The 18957-nt window shown below is 35.6% G+C and overlaps 1 protein-coding gene across 2 annotated transcripts in view; it reads left to right on the top strand.

The window, feature by feature from the left end:
* Spopl (speckle type BTB/POZ protein like) overlaps positions 1–18957 on the top strand; it is a 50547-nt gene that overhangs the window by 10693 nt on the left and 20897 nt on the right. Inside the window, exons 2-6 of one of the 2 annotated variants that reach the window (XM_029471704.1) lie at positions 7892–8149; positions 8402–8553; positions 10125–10252; positions 15754–15931; positions 16009–16064. In XM_029471704.1, the coding sequence (XP_029327564.1) occupies positions 7950–8149; positions 8402–8553; positions 10125–10252; positions 15754–15931; positions 16009–16064 (714 nt within the window). In that variant the 5' untranslated portion in view covers positions 7892–7949. Of the gene's footprint in view, positions 1–7891; positions 8150–8401; positions 8554–10124; positions 10253–11835; positions 11933–15753; positions 15932–16008; positions 16065–18957 lie in introns of those variants that run through there. The other variant, XM_021152260.2, reaches the window with a different exon arrangement.

The raw sequence follows: 18957 nt of genomic DNA, 5'->3' as shown, positions 1-18957 counted from the left end.
TCACAGGAATACCCCACTATGCTGGTACCAATTTGTCTTAGTCAGGGTTTCTAATCCTGCACAAACATCATGACCAAGAAACAAGTTGGGGAGAAAAGGGTTTATTCAGCTTACACTTCCATTCTGCTGTTTATCACCAAAGGAAGTCAGGACTGGAACTCAAGCAGATCAGAAAGCAGGAGCTGAGCAGAGGCCATGGAGGGATGTTCTTTACTGGCTTGCTTCCCCTGGCGTGCTCAGCCTGCCAGAGATGGTCCCACCCACAAGGGGCCTTTCCCCCTTGATCACTAATTGAGAAAATGCCTTACAGTTGGATCTCATGGAGGTATTTCCTCAACTGAAGCTCCTTTCTCTGTGATAACTCCAGCTGTGCCAAGTTGACACAAAACTAGCCAGTACACCTGCTTTCATCCATTTGTCTGCAATTTTATTATGTAATTGTTTTAATGACCTGAATAATACTCTTATTGCATAAATATATCACACTTTTCTTTATCCATTCTTCTGTGAAGAGACATCTAAATTGTTTCCAATTTGTGGCAATTATGAGTAAAGAAGCAATGACCATACTTGAGTAGGTGTCTTTGTATTTCCATGAAGCATCCTTTGGGTATATGCATAAGAGTGTAGTATAGCTAGGTCTTCAAGTAGATTGATTCCCATCTTCTTGCGGAACTAACACACTGATTTCCATAGTCTATGTACAAGTTTGGGAACCCAGTCAAAAAGATTGATGCTGGAACCACAGTCCGGCTAGGTCTGAGGTAGGGAAAGGTGTAACTGGATGCCCCTGATGTTACCTGAGTCGGTCAGGAAAGATCCTGGTGGACCAGGTAGGCCTAGCATGCTTTCCCCTAGGGAAAAGAAGCCCAGGATTCAGTAATGCCAGCAGATGGGTCCATCGATAATGGATGAGACCTCAGCCATTCTGACAGTTGTAAGATGAAATCTCAAAGTAGTTTTAATTTTCTTTTCCATGATGGCTAAGGATGTTAACAATTTCTTTTAAATTTTCTCAGCTGAGTTTCCTCTTTTGAAAAACCAGTTTAGATTTGTACCATGTTTTCATTTTTTCTCCTCCCCCTCCCCTCCTCCTCCTCCTACTCTTCTTCTTCTTCTTCTTCTTCTTCTTCTTCTTCTTCTTCTTCTTCTTCTTCTTCTTTTTGTAATTAAAAGTAGATTCTTCTCTCATAATTCATCCCAACCATAGTTTCCTCTCCTTCCACATCTCCTAGCTTCCCTTCCCACCTCCCCTCTGCCCCATATCTATTTTGCTTCTGTTTCTTTTTCAGAAAAGAGCAGGCCTCCAAGTGTCAACAACCAAACAAGACAAAACAAGATACAATAAGTCAAAGGAAAAGTCCTTCAAGGCTAAACAAGACAACTTAATAGAAGGAAAATAGTACCAAGAACATGCAAAAGAGTCAAAGATATACCTGCTCCCACTGTTAGGAGTCTCACAAAAGCACTAAGTTAACAGCCATAACATATATGCAGAAGATTTGGTCTGTACCCCATTTTTTTAAGTTGATTATTTGATTCTTGAGATTTAATGTTTGGTTTTTGATATTTAGTCTTTATATATTTTGGATATTAGTCCTCTATTGAATATGTAGTTGGTAAAAATCTTTTCCCACTCTGTAGGCATTTTGTCCAAACAATGGTGCCTTTTGCTATGCAGGCTCTCAGTTTCCACTGTTTGAGCACCTGTAGCCATAACTGCAAGCTTAGTGTCTGATATTATCCTTTCTACTTATATGTTTAAGCCCATTTAAACATGGTTTTTCATGAGTTCCAGTATAATGTGGGAGGCTTTTTCAAAGCCTTAGTATGCTAATTATCTGTATTAGTTACTTTTCCATTCCTGTGATAAAGTACCCTGACATAAAGCAAGTAGCAAAGAAAGGCTTTATTTTGTCTCAGTTCCATTGGAGATACAGTCAATCCATCATGACAAGGCAGGCGTAGCAGCAGGCACTTGGCTGCCATGGAAGCAGAATGATCACATTTTGTCCTCATACAAAAAGAAGAGGGAGAGGGTGGGGAAGACCTCAGAGCCTTGTCCTAGTGATGTATTTTGTTCAGCAAAGTGCAACTTCCTGAAAATTCCATAGTTTACACATGCAGTGCTGCCATGTAGGCAGCAAGTATTCACATTTTATAGCCAAACTACAACCTTTTTTTTTTAGATGACGACTTCTAACTCTGTCCTGTGTGACCACTGCTTATATCATTCCCATTCCTTGTAGGTGATTGCAGCAAATAGACTTTGCTCTAAATGTTTTAATGAATATTAGAGTCCAGAATGCCACTTCTGTATTCCCAAATTGTAGACACAGGTAAAAGAAAGGCAAGCCCTTGAGTCAGGCTTTCAGAGTTAACAAGCTAGTTTAAAGTTCACAAGAATTCTTTGGTAGCAATATACTGGCACCCTCTTCTCAGAACATGGGCTGATAATATCTTGGTTACTGATAAAGGAGGCCCTGATACATTTGCTAAAATGTCATATCACTTATAACTGAACTGAGTAAGTTCTTTCTTCATCATAGTCCACTAACTAAAGTGGGTCTTCTTATTATTGCCAGATTTTTCGTTAAATTTAGAGTCACTTCTCGACTATTTTTTTTGTCATATCTGTGTATGTAGTATTTATTACATCTGTGAACTCCTGCCTGTAAAGTTTAGGGATTCCATGATAAATCTCTTCATTTTCATTTAATGTTATCAGCAATCTCAAGCCAATATTTACTTTTGATAGGGAGAAGAAATGGAACAATAGGTGCATCGTTATTTGACATGACCTTTATTTTCTCATAAATATTGGGAAATTTTTTATAGTAAACATAGGTAGTTATGTTAGTACTCATCTATATCAAAGATTAATGCTGATGCTTCTGTAAAATAGGAAATCTCACAAATGTTCCTATCAGTAAGACTCACTTTTCACTAGTAAGTAAAGGAGGAAATATCACACTTGAAATTTCTAACCTGAATCCAGGCAAGTCTTTCACTTAACACTGGTTTAACCTGATTTTACTACTTTATGAAAGCAGTCCATATTCAGTAGCTAGATACTGTACTTTCAGTTTTTAAACTTTGATGTTTCCTTAGGCTAGCATCATTTAGTAATTATATTCTCATGATATTAGGCTGCAGCAAGCTACATTTGTTGTTTGGCCATGCAAATAAGTACATGGTATTCAATGGTGTAACATATAGTTATGCTGTGATGTTCCATGTGTTTTTAAACTACATAGGATAGTTTTATCATGCTATGGCCCTATCATATGTGTATAGAATAAAGGAGAAATCATTTGTTTACTGATATTATTTTAGTTATGTTCTTTTTATGCAATCTTATTTGAAAGAACAAAGATAGGAAGGTCTGAATGGCATTAGTTTATAGAATACATTATTTTTTTTCTTTTAAAATAAAGAGATGGGTAAAGAATACTGGAAATAGTGAAGTTGAAGTACAAGGATCTCATCTTTGTCCCTTATTCTAGTACTTACTTAACATTGTAAAATCGATATTTCATCTAACCGGTGTCTTTTGGTTGCCATCTGTAAAATTATGAGTCAAAACAGTCAGCCTGTTGCATATCTAACTTTTCGAGGCAGCAATATTCTATGAGAAGAGCATAGGTTTGGAGCCAGGCAAATTAGTGTTCAATCACTTTTCAGTTATTTACATTTTAAGTGTAACATTTTAAAATGGCTATTGTCAAGGAAGGAAAAAGAGACTAGATGCTGGCCTGGTGTGGATGTAGAAAAATACTTCCGCACTATGAGTGTCGATGAGACCTAGTACAGTCTTTATGTAATCTAGGACTTGGAAGGAAGAGGAAAGGTGATGGTGATTGTGAAGACAGCCTGAGTTATATAGCCACAGCTGGATAAGAATCTTAATGACTTTTCCCTTAGCTGTCTGATGATTAGCAATATCTGGCACTATAAAAGCCACCAAGCAGGAGGGACCTTCTGGCTTAGTTTTTACTTGATTTGTGTGATTTCTACTTCCAAACTGTGTGGTACCTTTATTTCAATGGTAGTGTCTAACCTTGTAGTTCTGCTAAAGTACCATCAGTGACAATGAACTGTAGTGCTTGGGGAGCCTTTGAGGTGTTGTTGGTCCAGAACTCACTGAGGGGTGTTCTATACCTGTTACTGGGATTTTTATTTAATAACTCATGATCATTGGGGGGAGACAGAATTCTTCTTATGATAAATGCCTCTATTCTGTTATTATTTTAATTATATCTTTAATTAGCCTAGAAATAATAAGTTTACGTATGGTTTCTTTATAACTTCCTAGTTTGAGTTATTAGCCTTCCCTTCCTACCATCTCTGTCCTTCATCCCATCAATCTCTTGTTTAAATCCTACTGCCTTTAAATCCCTAGTATTTCTTCCTTCTGCTTTTATATTGTATACGTTCTGTCCCACTCCCAAACCTGTTACAGACTTTTTTTTCCCTTACCAGTGACCCTTTTCTAACTTTCTGATCTCTGTAGATATTCTAACTTAAATATACCACTCTGAAAATTCATGAGGATTATCCATGTCTGAAAGAACATGTAGCATTTGTCTTTCTTGTTGGGTTACCTTACTCAGGATAATATCTTCTAGTTTTGTCCATTTTGCAGAAAATTTTAAGTTTTCTTTATAGCTGAATAAAGTTCTCTATTTCTACTTAGCCCAGTGATATTATCTATTCATTAGTTGATCAATAGTTAAGCTCATTTAATTCTCTAGTTGTTGTGACTAGAGCAGGAAGGAGCATGTGTGTGCAAGTATCTCTGTATTGGAACAGGCGTTTTGAGTAGATGGCTGGGAATGGTATACCATAATTCATTCTATTTTTAGTTTTTGGAGAAAAATCTATACAAATTTCCATAATGACTATACTAGTTCTCATCCCCACTTATAATGCATAAATAGTCTCTTCTCCGCATTCACATCAGACAAACATCTTGTTACTCCCCTACCCACCTTGATGGTAACTTATTTTGAATGGAATGAGATTAATCTACATTTCTCTGATGGATAGCTAAGGATGTTCAACACTTTGAAGTGTTTCTTGGCTATTTATATTTCTTCATTTGAAAACTGAAGAGTCCCATATATTTCCATAGCCAATTGTTGTTTTTTTAGTCCTTTGTATATTCAAAACATAAATTCTATGTCCAGTGTATAGCTAGCAAAGATTTTCTGTATTTATGTAGGTGGCTTCTTCTTCAATTAAATTATTTTCCTTTGATGTACAAAATCTTTAGTTTCATAAGGACTCGTTTGTCCTCTATTGCTCATATTTCTTGAATGACCTGAATCCTGTTCAAAATTCTTTACTATTGACCTATATTCTCTAATTTTTGCAATAGCTGTATTGATTTCTGGTCTTAGGTTAAGGGCTTTAATTCCATTTAGAATTTATATACTTATTTTGGGGAAGTTAAGAGTAGTCAAGTTTCGTTCTTCTGCTGGTAGATATTTTGTTTTTCTTTTTTTTTTTAATGTATTTTTTATACTCCAGATTTTATCCTCACCTCCCTGTCTACCCTCCAATTGTTCAACATCCCATACCTCCTCCCCACCCCGTCTCCATGAGGATCGACCCCCCCTCCTCACACACACACACCTCTAAACTGCCTGGGACCTCCAGTCTCTTGAGGGTTAGGTGCATCATCTCTGATTGAACACAGACCCGGCAGTCCTCTGCTGTATATGTGTTGCTTTTCTAGTAGCATTGAGATGTTTTATTTGCATCAATGTGTACTTTTGAAATCATTGTCAAAAGTCAGTTGGTTTAGGGGCATGTTTCCCTTTTCTGTCCACCACTTGCCGAATAAGGGAAAGCTGGCCCTGAGAGCATAAGAGTGAGAGAACTGGCCCTGTCCCTTGCTTGCTGTAGCATCTCAGAAAGCGGTCTTGTATTCACCTGGTCAGCACATTAGAGCTGGCCTTGATGGTGGGGGTGTGGATTAGCCAGCCTCAAGGGCATGAGAGCCAGTGAGCTTACTCTGTGCTTGTTGGCAGTGCCATTGGGTGAGACAGTTGGGGCAGGGCAGGAGAGCTTGCCCTGGCCATGAGGGTGCCAGAAAGCTAGTGCACTGACCAGCTCAGATAACTCTTAAGGCTTTGGCCTATCCCTACATCTACCCCATTGATGAACTGTTGGAGTACTTGAAGGAGCCAGTCCTACAGATCCAAAACTACAGGATCTCCAAATGACAAAGAGCAACAAGATAGCCTAGAAGAGTCCCAGTGAGGCTCTAGTATTGATAGTGTAACAGAAGGTTTACTGCAATGAGCATCTGCAAGCATAGAAGTAAGGACAAAAGGGTATTCCCTGTTTCTACAGTTACCCAACTATAGCTTCTACAATGAGATTTTTTTTCCCTGTTTGGGGAGAGGTTACAAGGCTGGAGGGCAGGGGTGAAGGGAGAGGGAGATAAATAGGATTGGTGTGCATGGTGTAAAATTCACAAAGAACTAAGAAAAAGTTAAAAGAATCAGTTGTAGTTGGGTGGGAAAACTTTTATATATTGTGGTAATATTTTTCATAATTGGTGTGTTCTCTTCAGTTCTCACCTCCATCCTCTTCCCCTCCTCCTGTTGTCCTCTCCTTTCCCCCCAATTTTCTTCTTTCCTGCTCTGTTACCATCATCACCAACCCAACTATTTCTACCTCTGTACTTCCTGTTCTGTTTCCTTTGTTTTGAGACACTCAGCAGGACTATGATGTGTAAAGCAGGTTAGTCCATTATCTCTAGTGATTCTCCTTCAATTTGTCTTGTTTACCTCACTCTGTTTCTGTGATCCTTCTGCTCTTTGGCTGGGGCTCCCAAGTCTGCACCATGATTCCTAGCTCTTGTTTGTTACCTGTATTGAAGAATTTTAAAGTGCTTCTTCATTCATAGTTTTATATGATGGCTTATCTTTTATAGCTCTATTTTTTAGTGTCAAGTGATTTACTCAATCTTCATTTTCTTATTTTACATGGCTGTTTTATAGCTTTCGGGGAAAATCTCCCTTTTTGTAGTTGAAGAATTTGTCTTCTTCTGCCAAGTAGTTACCTCCATCAGCTTTATGTGGTGTTCTTGATCAGTTCTTAAATCAAAAGTAGGTTCTCATTGTTCCTACAGAGTATAGGGTATTCAACAAAATCAACAATGACAATAGGAGAGAACAATGACAACAATGACAAAAGGTGAGAACTGAAGAATAGGACATAGTCACCAAAAATGAAAACTATTACTTTAGTGTATTTACATTTTCCCATGCAACTGCCACTAACTGATTTTGACAGAGATTGCAAAAGTACACCATGGAGAAAAGAGATCATCTCAAACAAATGCTGTTCATGACATCCAGATAGGTTACTAATTGTGCATCCAAATTGATTTGTATCAGGAATAGATAACTAGAAGCGAAATAAATCACTTAGTACATCTCTGAAGGCAACACTATGTCACAGATACAGTCTTAGGACACAGTGGGTAGTCGAGTTATTTATAGGCTTTTGTAGACATCTGTGTTCTTTGGTGAGAACTAGTATCTGGCAGGTGATGGTGACACAGTTACAGTGAGAACTTGCTTATGGCCATTTGCATTTCAAGAAGTGATAGCAGAAGATGAGCCAGACATTGATGACATTAAGTTTCTGTGATATGGTATACTACTACATGGATATTTTTGATTTGTGGTATTTTGAAAAATAGTCTATGTAAATATTAAGCTGGTTTCCATTTTATGAAATATTTCTAAAATTATTTAAATACTTCATATACTTTTTCAAAAGCTTATTTTAATACTAATTCCCCCAACTTTAAATATAATCTCTTCCTGATTTTCTCAAAGATTGATCAATAAATAAATTTTTTTGTTTGTAGCTAAATTATTCAAGTTTGTGGGATACTATATGAATCTTAAGACTGTAATAAGGTGGCAATGTCTCGGGAACCTACTCCACCTCTGCCTGGAGATATGTCTACTAGTCCTGTTGCAGAAAGCTGGTGTTACACACAGGTTAAAGTAGTGAAATTTTCCTACATGTGGACTATTAATAACTTCAGTTTTTGTAGAGAAGAAATGGGTGAAGTGTTAAAGAGTTCAACGTTTTCTTCAGGCCCAAATGATAAAATGAAATGGTAAACATATTATATTTTTTTTGTTAACTTTGTGTTATTGTTATTGTTGGCCCTATGGTTATTAGTATAATTTTATATTAAATTAGTAATTAATTCCTAGAACAGTGGAGAAATATAAAAAACTATGGGGTTATTTCAGAAGTGCTGTTGTGATATTAATTTGTAGGCAATTTCAGTATTGTCTGCCCTTTTTTTTGTTGTTGTTTATGCCAAATACTAAATTACTATAAATGACCTATTGTTTTATTTTAGGTGCCTGAGGGTAAACCCAAAGGGATTAGATGATGAAAGTAAAGACTATTTGTCCTTATATTTGCTCCTAGTCAGCTGCCCAAAAAGTGAGGTTCGAGCTAAATTCAAATTCTCTCTTCTCAATGATAAAAGGGAAGAAACAAAAGCAATGGGTAAGTGGTTGGCAAACTGGATGAAAAGCTCTCTTCATCCTTTACCTAGAAAGGTCTGAGATTATTGTCCTCTCTTACGTCTTAGTCCAAAGCATTTATCTTTGGCCATTGTTTAATTTCACGTTTCACATTCTAGCTTAGTTGTTTCATTTGTTTTAGCTTCATAGACATATATAAGTAGTTAACAATAATATGAAAATTTAACTGCTTCATGATCTAAAATGATGTTACACTTGTCACTTGGTTGCTGCTAAAACAGAAAACAGGGTTCCTGGTATATGTCATCAGGAAAATGTCTCCTCTCCCTCGCCTTTCTGCTGGACATTGCAAGGAAATGGAATGGCCTCATATTTTGTCACTAGATTTTTTTTTTTAACAATTACTGAAAAGAAAGGAAATTTTCTCCTAGTCAGAACCTTTTAATTTCAGTGAAAATTCTTTACTTCAGAGCTACATAAGAGAAGACTGTTACAGAATATTTACAATGTGTTTAATAGGGTAATAGCCTATGAGCTGCCACACTGAATTGTAAATACTTTCTTAGAAATGAATCAAAGAACTGAGTAACTTCATTACACATACAATTATTAATTTTTACATTTCATATGATGTGTCATTTAAAATGGAGTATTTCAGTTAAGGTTCTATGCTGATTGTATAGATAATGATATATAATAAATACGTTGTTAAAAAAATGTGTATTTCAGCCGGGTGTGGTGGCGCACGCCTTTAATCCCAGCACTCGGGAGGCAGAGGCAGGCGGATTTCTGAGTTCGAGGCCAGCCTGGTCTACAAAGTGAGTNAAAAAAAAAAAGAAAAAATGTATATTTCACAGCATACAATTCAGTACTCCCTAAAATGTATGAAACATCCTAGATATTTGTTAAAATCTTGTAAAATTATACAGAAAGCAGGTTTTTTTTTTGGGGGGGGGGCTTTTATGTATGGATGTTTATTTCATGAGATTATATTTATAAAATCCTGTGAATGGGAGGCTTTTTTACATTCTCACGAACTTGAGGTTTTCTATAATTCAGCAGACTTAAATCAGTAGAATGTGTTTGCCAGCAGTGCTTAAAGGATTTCTAAATGAATTAGAACATTTGGTTTTAAGGGGAGAAACAAGAAGTGAGATATTTTTAACAAAGTTTTGACATTAGATGATGACTCTATGCCAATAGCAGTATGATTTGAATTTATTATTTACAGGCAACAGTGTGTGTATGTGTGTGTGTGTGTGTGTGTGTGTGTGTGTGTGTGTGTGTGTGTATGTGTGTGAAATGACAATGTGTGCATATGTACCTTTGTGTGTCCTTTCCTTCTAGGGGATTTGATGGTTTTTCTTAAGAGATTCAGCAGCTTTAATTTAAGTTCTGTGGCTGTGGCCAAACTTTGAGAAACAATGAAAGGGTTTAATTCTTCTTGACACATTGCTTCAGATGCCTTTTTTATACTGGTAGCACATATATCATAGTGATGCTGTAGCTGTATTCTCTACATCTATATTTCTTTACCATTAAGAAAAAAAATTATCCTTGACTCTTATTTGATTTAAATCTGTTTTCCACCAGAAAGCCAAAGAGCATATCGATTTGTACAGGGGAAGGACTGGGGATTTAAAAAATTCATTAGAAGGGATTTTTTGCTTGATGAAGCTAATGGTCTCCTTCCAGATGACAAGCTTACGTTATTCTGTGAGGTAGGTATGTTTTTATTAACACATAACTCCATGGTTTATTTATTGATGTGGAAAAAATGTGAACCAGGTTAATACAGAGTATAATTTTAAAATGAAAGTGATTGGTTTATTTTTTAAGGTTTCTTTTGTAAATTCGTTTTTAGAAAAAGCTGACTAAAATAATATTAAAAATCAACATGGTGTTTTATATTTTTGCCATCTCCCTAGTTGTTTGCATAGTTATATTACCACATACTAAATATATATCATTGTGTTTGTTTAATATCTTCTTTATTTTGAATAATGCTGACATAGCCAATATTATAGATTAACCTGATACAGCTTTATTATGCACAGTTTATAGTTTGAATGAAAAATCATGTGCAAAACATTAGGACATCTTCAAACTATTGGATTAACGTAATCAAGTCTGTGTTAATATTCTAAAAAACAAATCTGAGATTTTAATGATGTCCATATATAATTTGCCATAAGGATATATGCTTAATTTATATTCATAACACATCATATTTTGAAAATTGTGAGTATTGCCTCTGCCAGGAATTTACTCTTATGACTTGTTGAATTTAGGTTTGGTTTAAGTCATTTTTATCTTTGGGTAGTTTCATTTATAAAAAATTATGAAATTCAACTTTTGGAGTAAACCCAAGGGTTGCATTGTTTCTAGTACAATTTTATTGATAAAGTAGCAGATGAATTTCTTAAAATATCAATATACTTCAGCAAGTTAATGTGAACAGATGAATATAGTAACTTCCTTATCTACTGAATTAGCTAAGTCTCTGTAGTCAATGTATAAAAACTTTCAAAATTACAAACTCCGTATCATTGTATTATATCATTCTGAAGTATGTATAGTAATTAAAATATAACCACAGAGAAATACATACATAAATTAACTGCATAATTTATTTCTTATAAATCAAATTGTTGTGTTGTTTTCTCATCATTTCAAGGGGTTAGAACTTGAAGCAGTTATTTGTAGTAAGCAGGCATTTAAGTAGTATTTTAAATAGATAAAAGTTATTATACTGTTTAAATTTTGGCCTTTAATGTAGACTCTTCCAGAATTTAAGAATTGATATTAATTTGAAAACATTAGTTTTTATTTTTTAAATGTCATCTTAGAATTTAGTGGTCCTTTAACATTATTTGAGTTGAAAACACAATCAAACAAAATGGCCTGATAGTTTTGACTAGTGATTTAACCTTTTTAAGAAAATAATCTGCATTATAGAACTGAAATAATGTTTGTTAAAAGGTATTTTTTCTGGGTGTATGTACTGGAACCTAGACAATTAATAAATTCAGAATTAAGGCTGAAATTAATTTTAAGATTATTCAAGTATGTGTGTTGTGTTATCAATATGCTAAATAACACATTCTAGTGACCCATAAAACTTACTATGACATGTTTTTAAGGTAATCCCATTTTTAGATCTTGAAATGTGCTTTTCACTAGCCCAGACATTTTCTCTTGGGCACTATTTTTAGTATAGATGGGCAAAATCACCTTTAATTAACATTCTTTGTGCCCTCCATCATTCCTTCCACTCCTCTCATGGATGCCCTTCATTCTACAGCATCTCCAACACTGCTTGCAGAAGAGGTGGAAGCATTGCACTGCCCTCCCTAAAGAACTGGCACCTCCCCCTCCACTGCAAGTGGTGCTGTAGACAGGTAAGGCAGCTGGGTGCTACTCTTTTTGTGCAAGACATAGCTTAGTCTTGCAGTCTATGTAGTACAAGCATTAGATCAAAATCTCTAACAGTGTAAACAGCTCTGTTTCCTTTCTCCAAAATGATGCACAAACAGGAATTGAGAATAAGTTGGAGAAATAGAATACTGGTTAGAGTCATTCATATTTTGAAACCTTAAAAAATTTTAAATATTATTGATAGTCTACAGATCTATGACATTCCTTGAGAAACAGAGAAATATATATGTATAGTTAAAATAAATGAGAAGCTTTTATTAAAGCTGAACTCACTCTTTCCTAAGGACACATAAAAAATTCCTATTGATAAGGTATCCTCTTTATAGGTCTGTTTAATACATTGTGGTAATGTGTAGGAGGTGGGTTTTATTTTCTGAATTCATAGCTGTGAGAAATGAAAAGTTGATTACCCTGTTGCTATGGCCAGAACTTTTAAAATGGGATCTTGAAACCCCTAAGCTCTTACTATCTCCCTTTTCTAGGAGATATGCAAAACTGGACTTTTAAAAACATCTGCCTTTTGGAGTCAATTAAGCAAGTAGTTGATTGTGTTGACAACATTGTAATACTGTGTGGGTTTAGGAAGAGCTCCCTTCAGACAGTTTTACAGGACTCAGGTTTTTAAAAGTTAGAGCAAGTGCTTTTCAGTCAAAGCAGAAAAGAAGAATATGAGCTAGATTCATATTCAGTTATACCCCTCAAATGTTCATCTTCATTATAAGCTATGTTCTTAGGGTGAACCAATGGCAAATTAAAAAAGAGAATTAGCCTATGCTTTAAGTCAGTAGAGAATCTCAGCCTTCTTCCTGAATTTTCTCTCTAGGTTCCATAAAGTTGTTCATTACCTGTTCTTGATGTTTTTATCATGTCAAATTATAAATATCAAAACAGTGAGAACCCATCACTTTTCAACTTTATTTAGGTCATTAATTTCTATTTGAATTGAAATGTGTGGTTGCTTTGATAGCACCAGATAGGTATGCAAGGAATGCAAGTCCTTTACATTATGATTGCTTATAGAGAATGTAGCTCGCTGTGCATCGTTACCGCAATGATAATGTCTCTGTTTTCTTCTTCTTTTATATACTTATTTTATATATGATTGTATGTCTTCTGCCAAGTTTTTATATTTAATATGTTAGTGTGGGGTCCAGGGAGATAATTCAGTGTGTAAAAGCCCTTGCTATGCACATCCTTGATGAAACAAATAAAAAGGCAGTTGTGATGGCACACACCTGTAGTCCCAGCACTTCCTCAGTAAATGAGAGAGAGGCTGAGATGAATCAGACTGAGACTTGTGGTCTAACTACAAATAACATGATAACAAGCCAGATTCAACCTCAGCAACAAAGGAAGGAGAGAACTGACGCCTCTAAGTTCTCCTCTGACCTCTGCATTGATGGGAGGACACTTGAGCACTTGCAGTTCACACACACACAGATGCATGCATGCATGCAAACAAATATGTTATTTTGAATTAGATAGAGACAACACATAGAATTTAAGAAATCTTTTCCTATATAAATTGTGACCATATTTTTTATAACCACTGTAGAGTTTATGCAGGTAATTAAACAATCCAGTTCTTTCTACTTAAAAATTTCAAGAGTAATTATTAATACAAGCAATTAAATACATTATATGTTAAAAATGATCACTAAATCAAGTATGTATTTACATCAGCATATTCCATTTGTGTATCATTGTCTTTTGATAAATAGTAAAATAGAGCAATGAAGTAAAGATCAATGGAACATTTTTTTCTCTTTGAAGTTACCAAAATTTTAGATACTTTGAATAATGGAAGTCTTAAGATAGAACCTTTGTATATGGCTCTCTCTATATATGGCAAAGTATATGTAATACTTTGGCCTCCATATTTAGAAAATAAGATTATTGTTATAAATACTTTTGTTCATAATTGTTAAAGGTAATAGTATAAGGTACTTTTATATATTAAAAATAACATGTAGTATGAAGACCTCAGGGGTCTGGAGGCCTATGGAACCTTTTCTGGTACAGACTATCCATGTGGTTGACAGTGTTTTATTTACCTTCGGATGCTAGTTTGAACTGTCTATAAGATAGAGTGAGTGGATCAGATTACCTCTATGCCACATGTACTTCCAATCTAAATCTTGTCTAGCTTTTTCTCATAAGTGCCTAATAACTTATTTGAAGCACACATTTCTATATACTAGTATGTCAGGTCTCTAAACCTTTTAAACAGGACCATGTATTTTTGCATGTTAATAATTTGCTCTAGTTTATCTGTTCCACATTTTCATTTCTACATGGTGTATTATAATACATGTTTCCTGCATGGTGTTTTGTTTTGTTTGAGACAGGGCCCCTTACTGAACCTGGAGCTTCCTCATTTGGCTGGCTGGCCAGGAAACATTAGGGATCCTCCTCTCTCTGCCTTCCCAGGGTTGTGATTACACTTGCTGCTGTAAAATACTATGTTTTTCACTTGGGTACTGGAGATCAAACTCAGATCCTCAAGTGTGCACAGCAGACAGTTTACCGACTGAGCCACTTCTCAAGCCCAGTGTGTACCCTTAAATTACATTCTCAAGAAATCAGTTCATTTCTCTTCTGCTGTGTAAAACATATTCCCATGCCCAATATTTAGTACTCAAAAGCATAGCTAATATAGCTAATATACCACATGCAATTTAAATTTTAAAAATTGTTCCGTTGCTCTGAACTATTTGGTTAGTTGAAGTGTTTTTTTTTTTGTTATTGTTCATTGTAATATGAAATTTCCAAAGTAATATAATGGAATGCTTTCTTTTAAAGATGATGTAAAGGTTAAACAGATTTGATTCAGTAAACAACGATTTTTAATGGGGGATTTACATAATAGCAGTGTCACAGTTATCTCAATTCTTAGTGTTTCACAGAAAAATGAAATATATGGAAATTGAACTAAAGCACATTTGTATTGAACTCACCTTTGACTTTCCAGAAAATGTCGTGGACTTTAAAAATTACAGTGGGAATTCTTTTTCTTAAGTGTGCCTTTTTACTTAATGTAATTTAACTTAAAATTTTAAATCCATTTAGCTGATACTTAAGTCAATTCTACTGTTCTTGAAATGTGTAGGAATTTTCTTTTTATATTTACTTTATCTTATTGTGTGGGTGCTTTGCATCTGTGTTTTTATACCACTCACTGTTCTGGTGCCCAGGAAGGTCAGAAAAAAGTGTTGGATCCCATGGAGTTAAAAATGGTTGAGAGCTGCTGTGTTTGTGGTTCTGGAACCCATGTTCTTTAGAATGGCAGACCGAACTCTTACCTAAGTTCTGAGCCATTTCTCGACCTCCAGGTTTACAATTTTTATATAATAGTTTTATGTCTTTGAAAATTATGGAAGTTGTACATATAATAAAATTGGAATGTTAGTAGGTCTGCAGTGTAAGTGAAAAAAACAAAAAATGAAAATTTCTTTGTAAAATTGTCAACCCTGTAAATCTGATGATGTGGAATTTCTAGTAAGAAATAATTTTGTGATTGTAATAAATGAGCTTCTAATAGATTGATAAGCCATTTATTTACATACAGTGTCACCACTGAGCAAGATTTAGTTTATATCTTAATTCCCCTATGCTATTTCCCACATTTATATCATTTGATATGTTTTGAGGGTACTAGGATTTGGGATTACTAGGCAGTAGATACCTTGAATTAATCAGGATCCTTAGATTTAATAAATAAAATGTACACATAGTAACATGATAATGCTGTATAAAAATGTTTCCTTGTTGTCTTCTTTATTAGGTGAGTGTGGTCCAAGATTCAGTAAATGTATCAGGACATACTAATACAAACACTTTGAAGGTGCCAGAATGCCGACTAGCAGAAGATTTAGGTAATCTCTGGGAAAACACAAGATTTACAGATTGCTGCTTTTTTGTGAGAGGAAAAGAATTCAAAGCTCATAAGTCTGTGCTTGCAGGTACCTTCTCCTTTGGATAATGAAACATTTTAAAAGTGAAACTGTGCATTGAGTAATGATTCTTATTCTCGTTATAGCTCGATCCCCAGTTTTTAACGCAATGTTTGAACATGAAATGGAAGAATGCACAAAGGTAAATGTTTTTAAAAGGCTTCATGATATTTAATTTGTATATGTGTGTGTGTATAGGATGCACATATTAAAAATATCTGTGCATGTTCTTGTTCTCAAATTTTAATAGAACTTTAGAAACTGGGGAAATGTGTCCTCTAATGAAAAAGCGGATGCTCTCAATGTGGATGATCACTGAACATTGTAAAGAACAGCTGTTTTCATGGTCTCATTGCTAGAGCACTTCCTGTTACACAGAAAGCCTTGTCATGTGTCCCAGTGAGGGAGAGGAAGGGGAGGAATCACACTGGGGATTTTATTGAGTAACTTATGCCTTCTAGGACATAAATTACCCACCTGTGTGGGGACTTACATTCAGAAATATTTTGAATTATATATTTTTATAATCGACTTAAAAAGTAACAACTAGTAAGCTTTATGGAGTTCTTTTTCCCCATTGCTTTTGATTATTCTTTCCTCTTATATCTTCTCTGTATTCCCTGACTCATTCCCAATGTAAGAAATCTTTTCCATCCTTAGTATTTCCTCTCTCTACTTTCATAGAATATGTTTTCTACTACTCTCCCCTCCATTTAGGCTTGTATTGTTCCACTCCTCTAATGAACCCATTGTAAAAGTTTGCATAGTCTAAGAATTCAAAGGTAGAATCCTGAGAGGGACGATGGGGGAGTTTTTCTGTTCAGGGCCTTGTTAATTCATTTAATATATGGTATTTTCTAGATCAATCTGTTTATCTGAAAATTTAATGATTAACTAATTAACTAATTAATTAATTTTTGCACCTGAATAAAATTCCAAAGTGCATTATCTGCTTCTCAGTTGATGGACATCCAAGTTGCTTACATTGCCTGGTTCTTGTGAATAGAATAACAAAGAACATGGATATGTAAGTTTCTCCATAGCCAGGTATTCATTCCTTTGAATATATTCCAAGGAGTCTTATAGCTTGGTCAGATGGCAGATCATATAAAAAAAAAATAAGGACACATGCTTCACTATGTTCATAGCAGCCTTATTTATAATAGCCAGAAGCTAAAAAGAACCCAGATGTCCCTCAACAGAGGAATGGATACTGAAAGTGTGGTACATTTACACAATGGAGTACTACTCAACTATTAAAAACAATGAATTTATGAAATTCTTGAGCAAATGGATGGATCTGTAGGATATAATCATAAGTGAGGTAACCCAATCACAAAAGAACACACATGTTATACACTCACTAATAAGTGGATATTAGCCCAGAAGCTCAGAATACCCAAGATAAAATTCACAAACCACATAAAACTCAAGAAGTAGGAAGACCAAAGTGTGAAAACTTCGGTCCTTCTTAGAAGGGGGAACAAAACACCCATGGAAGGAGTTACAGAGACAAAGTATGGAGTAGAGACTGGAAAAATGACCATCTAGAGACTGATCCACCTGGGGATCCATCACATATACAAATCACCAAACCCCGACACTATGGTGGATGCCAACAAGTGCTTGCTGATAGGAACCTGATACAGCTGTCTCCTGAGAGGCTCTGCCCATGCCTCACAAATACGGAAGTAGATGCTTGCAGCCATCCATGGGACTAAGCACAGGGTCCCCAATGAAGGAGCTAGAGAAAGGACCTAAGGAGCTGAAGGGTTTTGTAGCCCCACAGGTGGAACAACAATATGAACTAACCAGTACCTCTAGAGCTCCCAGGGACCAAACCACCAGCCATAGTATACATGGTGGGACATGGGCTCCAGTTGCATATGTAGCAGAGGATGGCCTATTCAGACATAAATGGGAGGAGAGGCCCTTGGTCCTGTGAAAGCTCTATGCCCCATTGTGGGGGAATGCCAGGGCAGGAAACTGGAGTGGGTAGGTTTGTGAGTAGGGAGAGGGGAGAGGGGATGGGAGAGGATGTTTTTAGAGGTGAAACCAGGAAAGGGGATAACATTTGAAATGTAAATAAAAAAAATATCAAATAAAAACCAGGAAGGGGATAACATTTGAAATGTAAATAAAAAAATATCAAATAAAAATTTAAAAACAGAAAAGAAATGAAAATAAAACTTCCACACAAGTTGTATTCCCACCAAAACTGAATAAAGTGTTCCTTTATTCATATCTTCATCATAGTTTTTGCTTTCTTGATAAAAGCTATTTTGACTGGGATAAGATGGTATCTCACAGGAGTTTTAATTAGTATCTTCTCAGTGGCTAAGGATGTTGATTTAAGGATGTACTTAAGAAGCCTACTTTATAGCGTAGTCCATTTAATTGGGTTGTTTTTTGATTTTTAGTTCGTTGTACATTATAAATATTAGTCTTCTTTTAGATGCATAGGAGATAAAAAAATTTTCCCACTCTGTAGATTATGTCTTCGTTCAGTAGTTTCCTTTGATGTGCAAAGTTTTAATTATGTGAGGACCCATTTGTTGGCTGTTGATATTAATTCCTGAATAATCAGATTCATCTTTACAAGGTCCTTTCTTGCATCTGTGTATTTAGTGTCTTTTTTGCTTCTTGATTCTTTTTTTTTAATTAGGTATTTATTTCATTTACATTTCCAATGCTATCCCAAAAGTCCCCTGCACGCTCCCCCCCCTCCCACCCACTCCCACTTCTTGGCCCTGGCGTTCTTCTGTACTGAGGCATATAAAGTTTGCACGACCAATGGGCCTCTCTTTCCACTAGGCCATCTTCTGATACATATGCAGCTAGAGACACGAGCTCGGGGCGGTACTGGTTAGTTCAGAATGTTGTTCCACCTATAGAGTTGCAGATCCCTTTAGCTCCTTGGGTACTTTCTCTAACTCCTCCATTGGGGGCCCTGTGATCCATCCAATAGTTGACTGTGAGCATCCACTTCTGTGTTTGCTAGGCCCCTACATAGTCTCACAAGAGACAGCTATATC

This window comes from Mus caroli, chromosome 2 (genome assembly GCF_900094665.2).
Source record: "Mus caroli chromosome 2, CAROLI_EIJ_v1.1, whole genome shotgun sequence".
NCBI lineage: Eukaryota > Metazoa > Chordata > Mammalia > Rodentia > Muridae > Mus > Mus caroli.
Note: the sequence above shows the minus strand (reverse complement) of the source record. Positions and strands in the feature narration are given on the sequence as shown.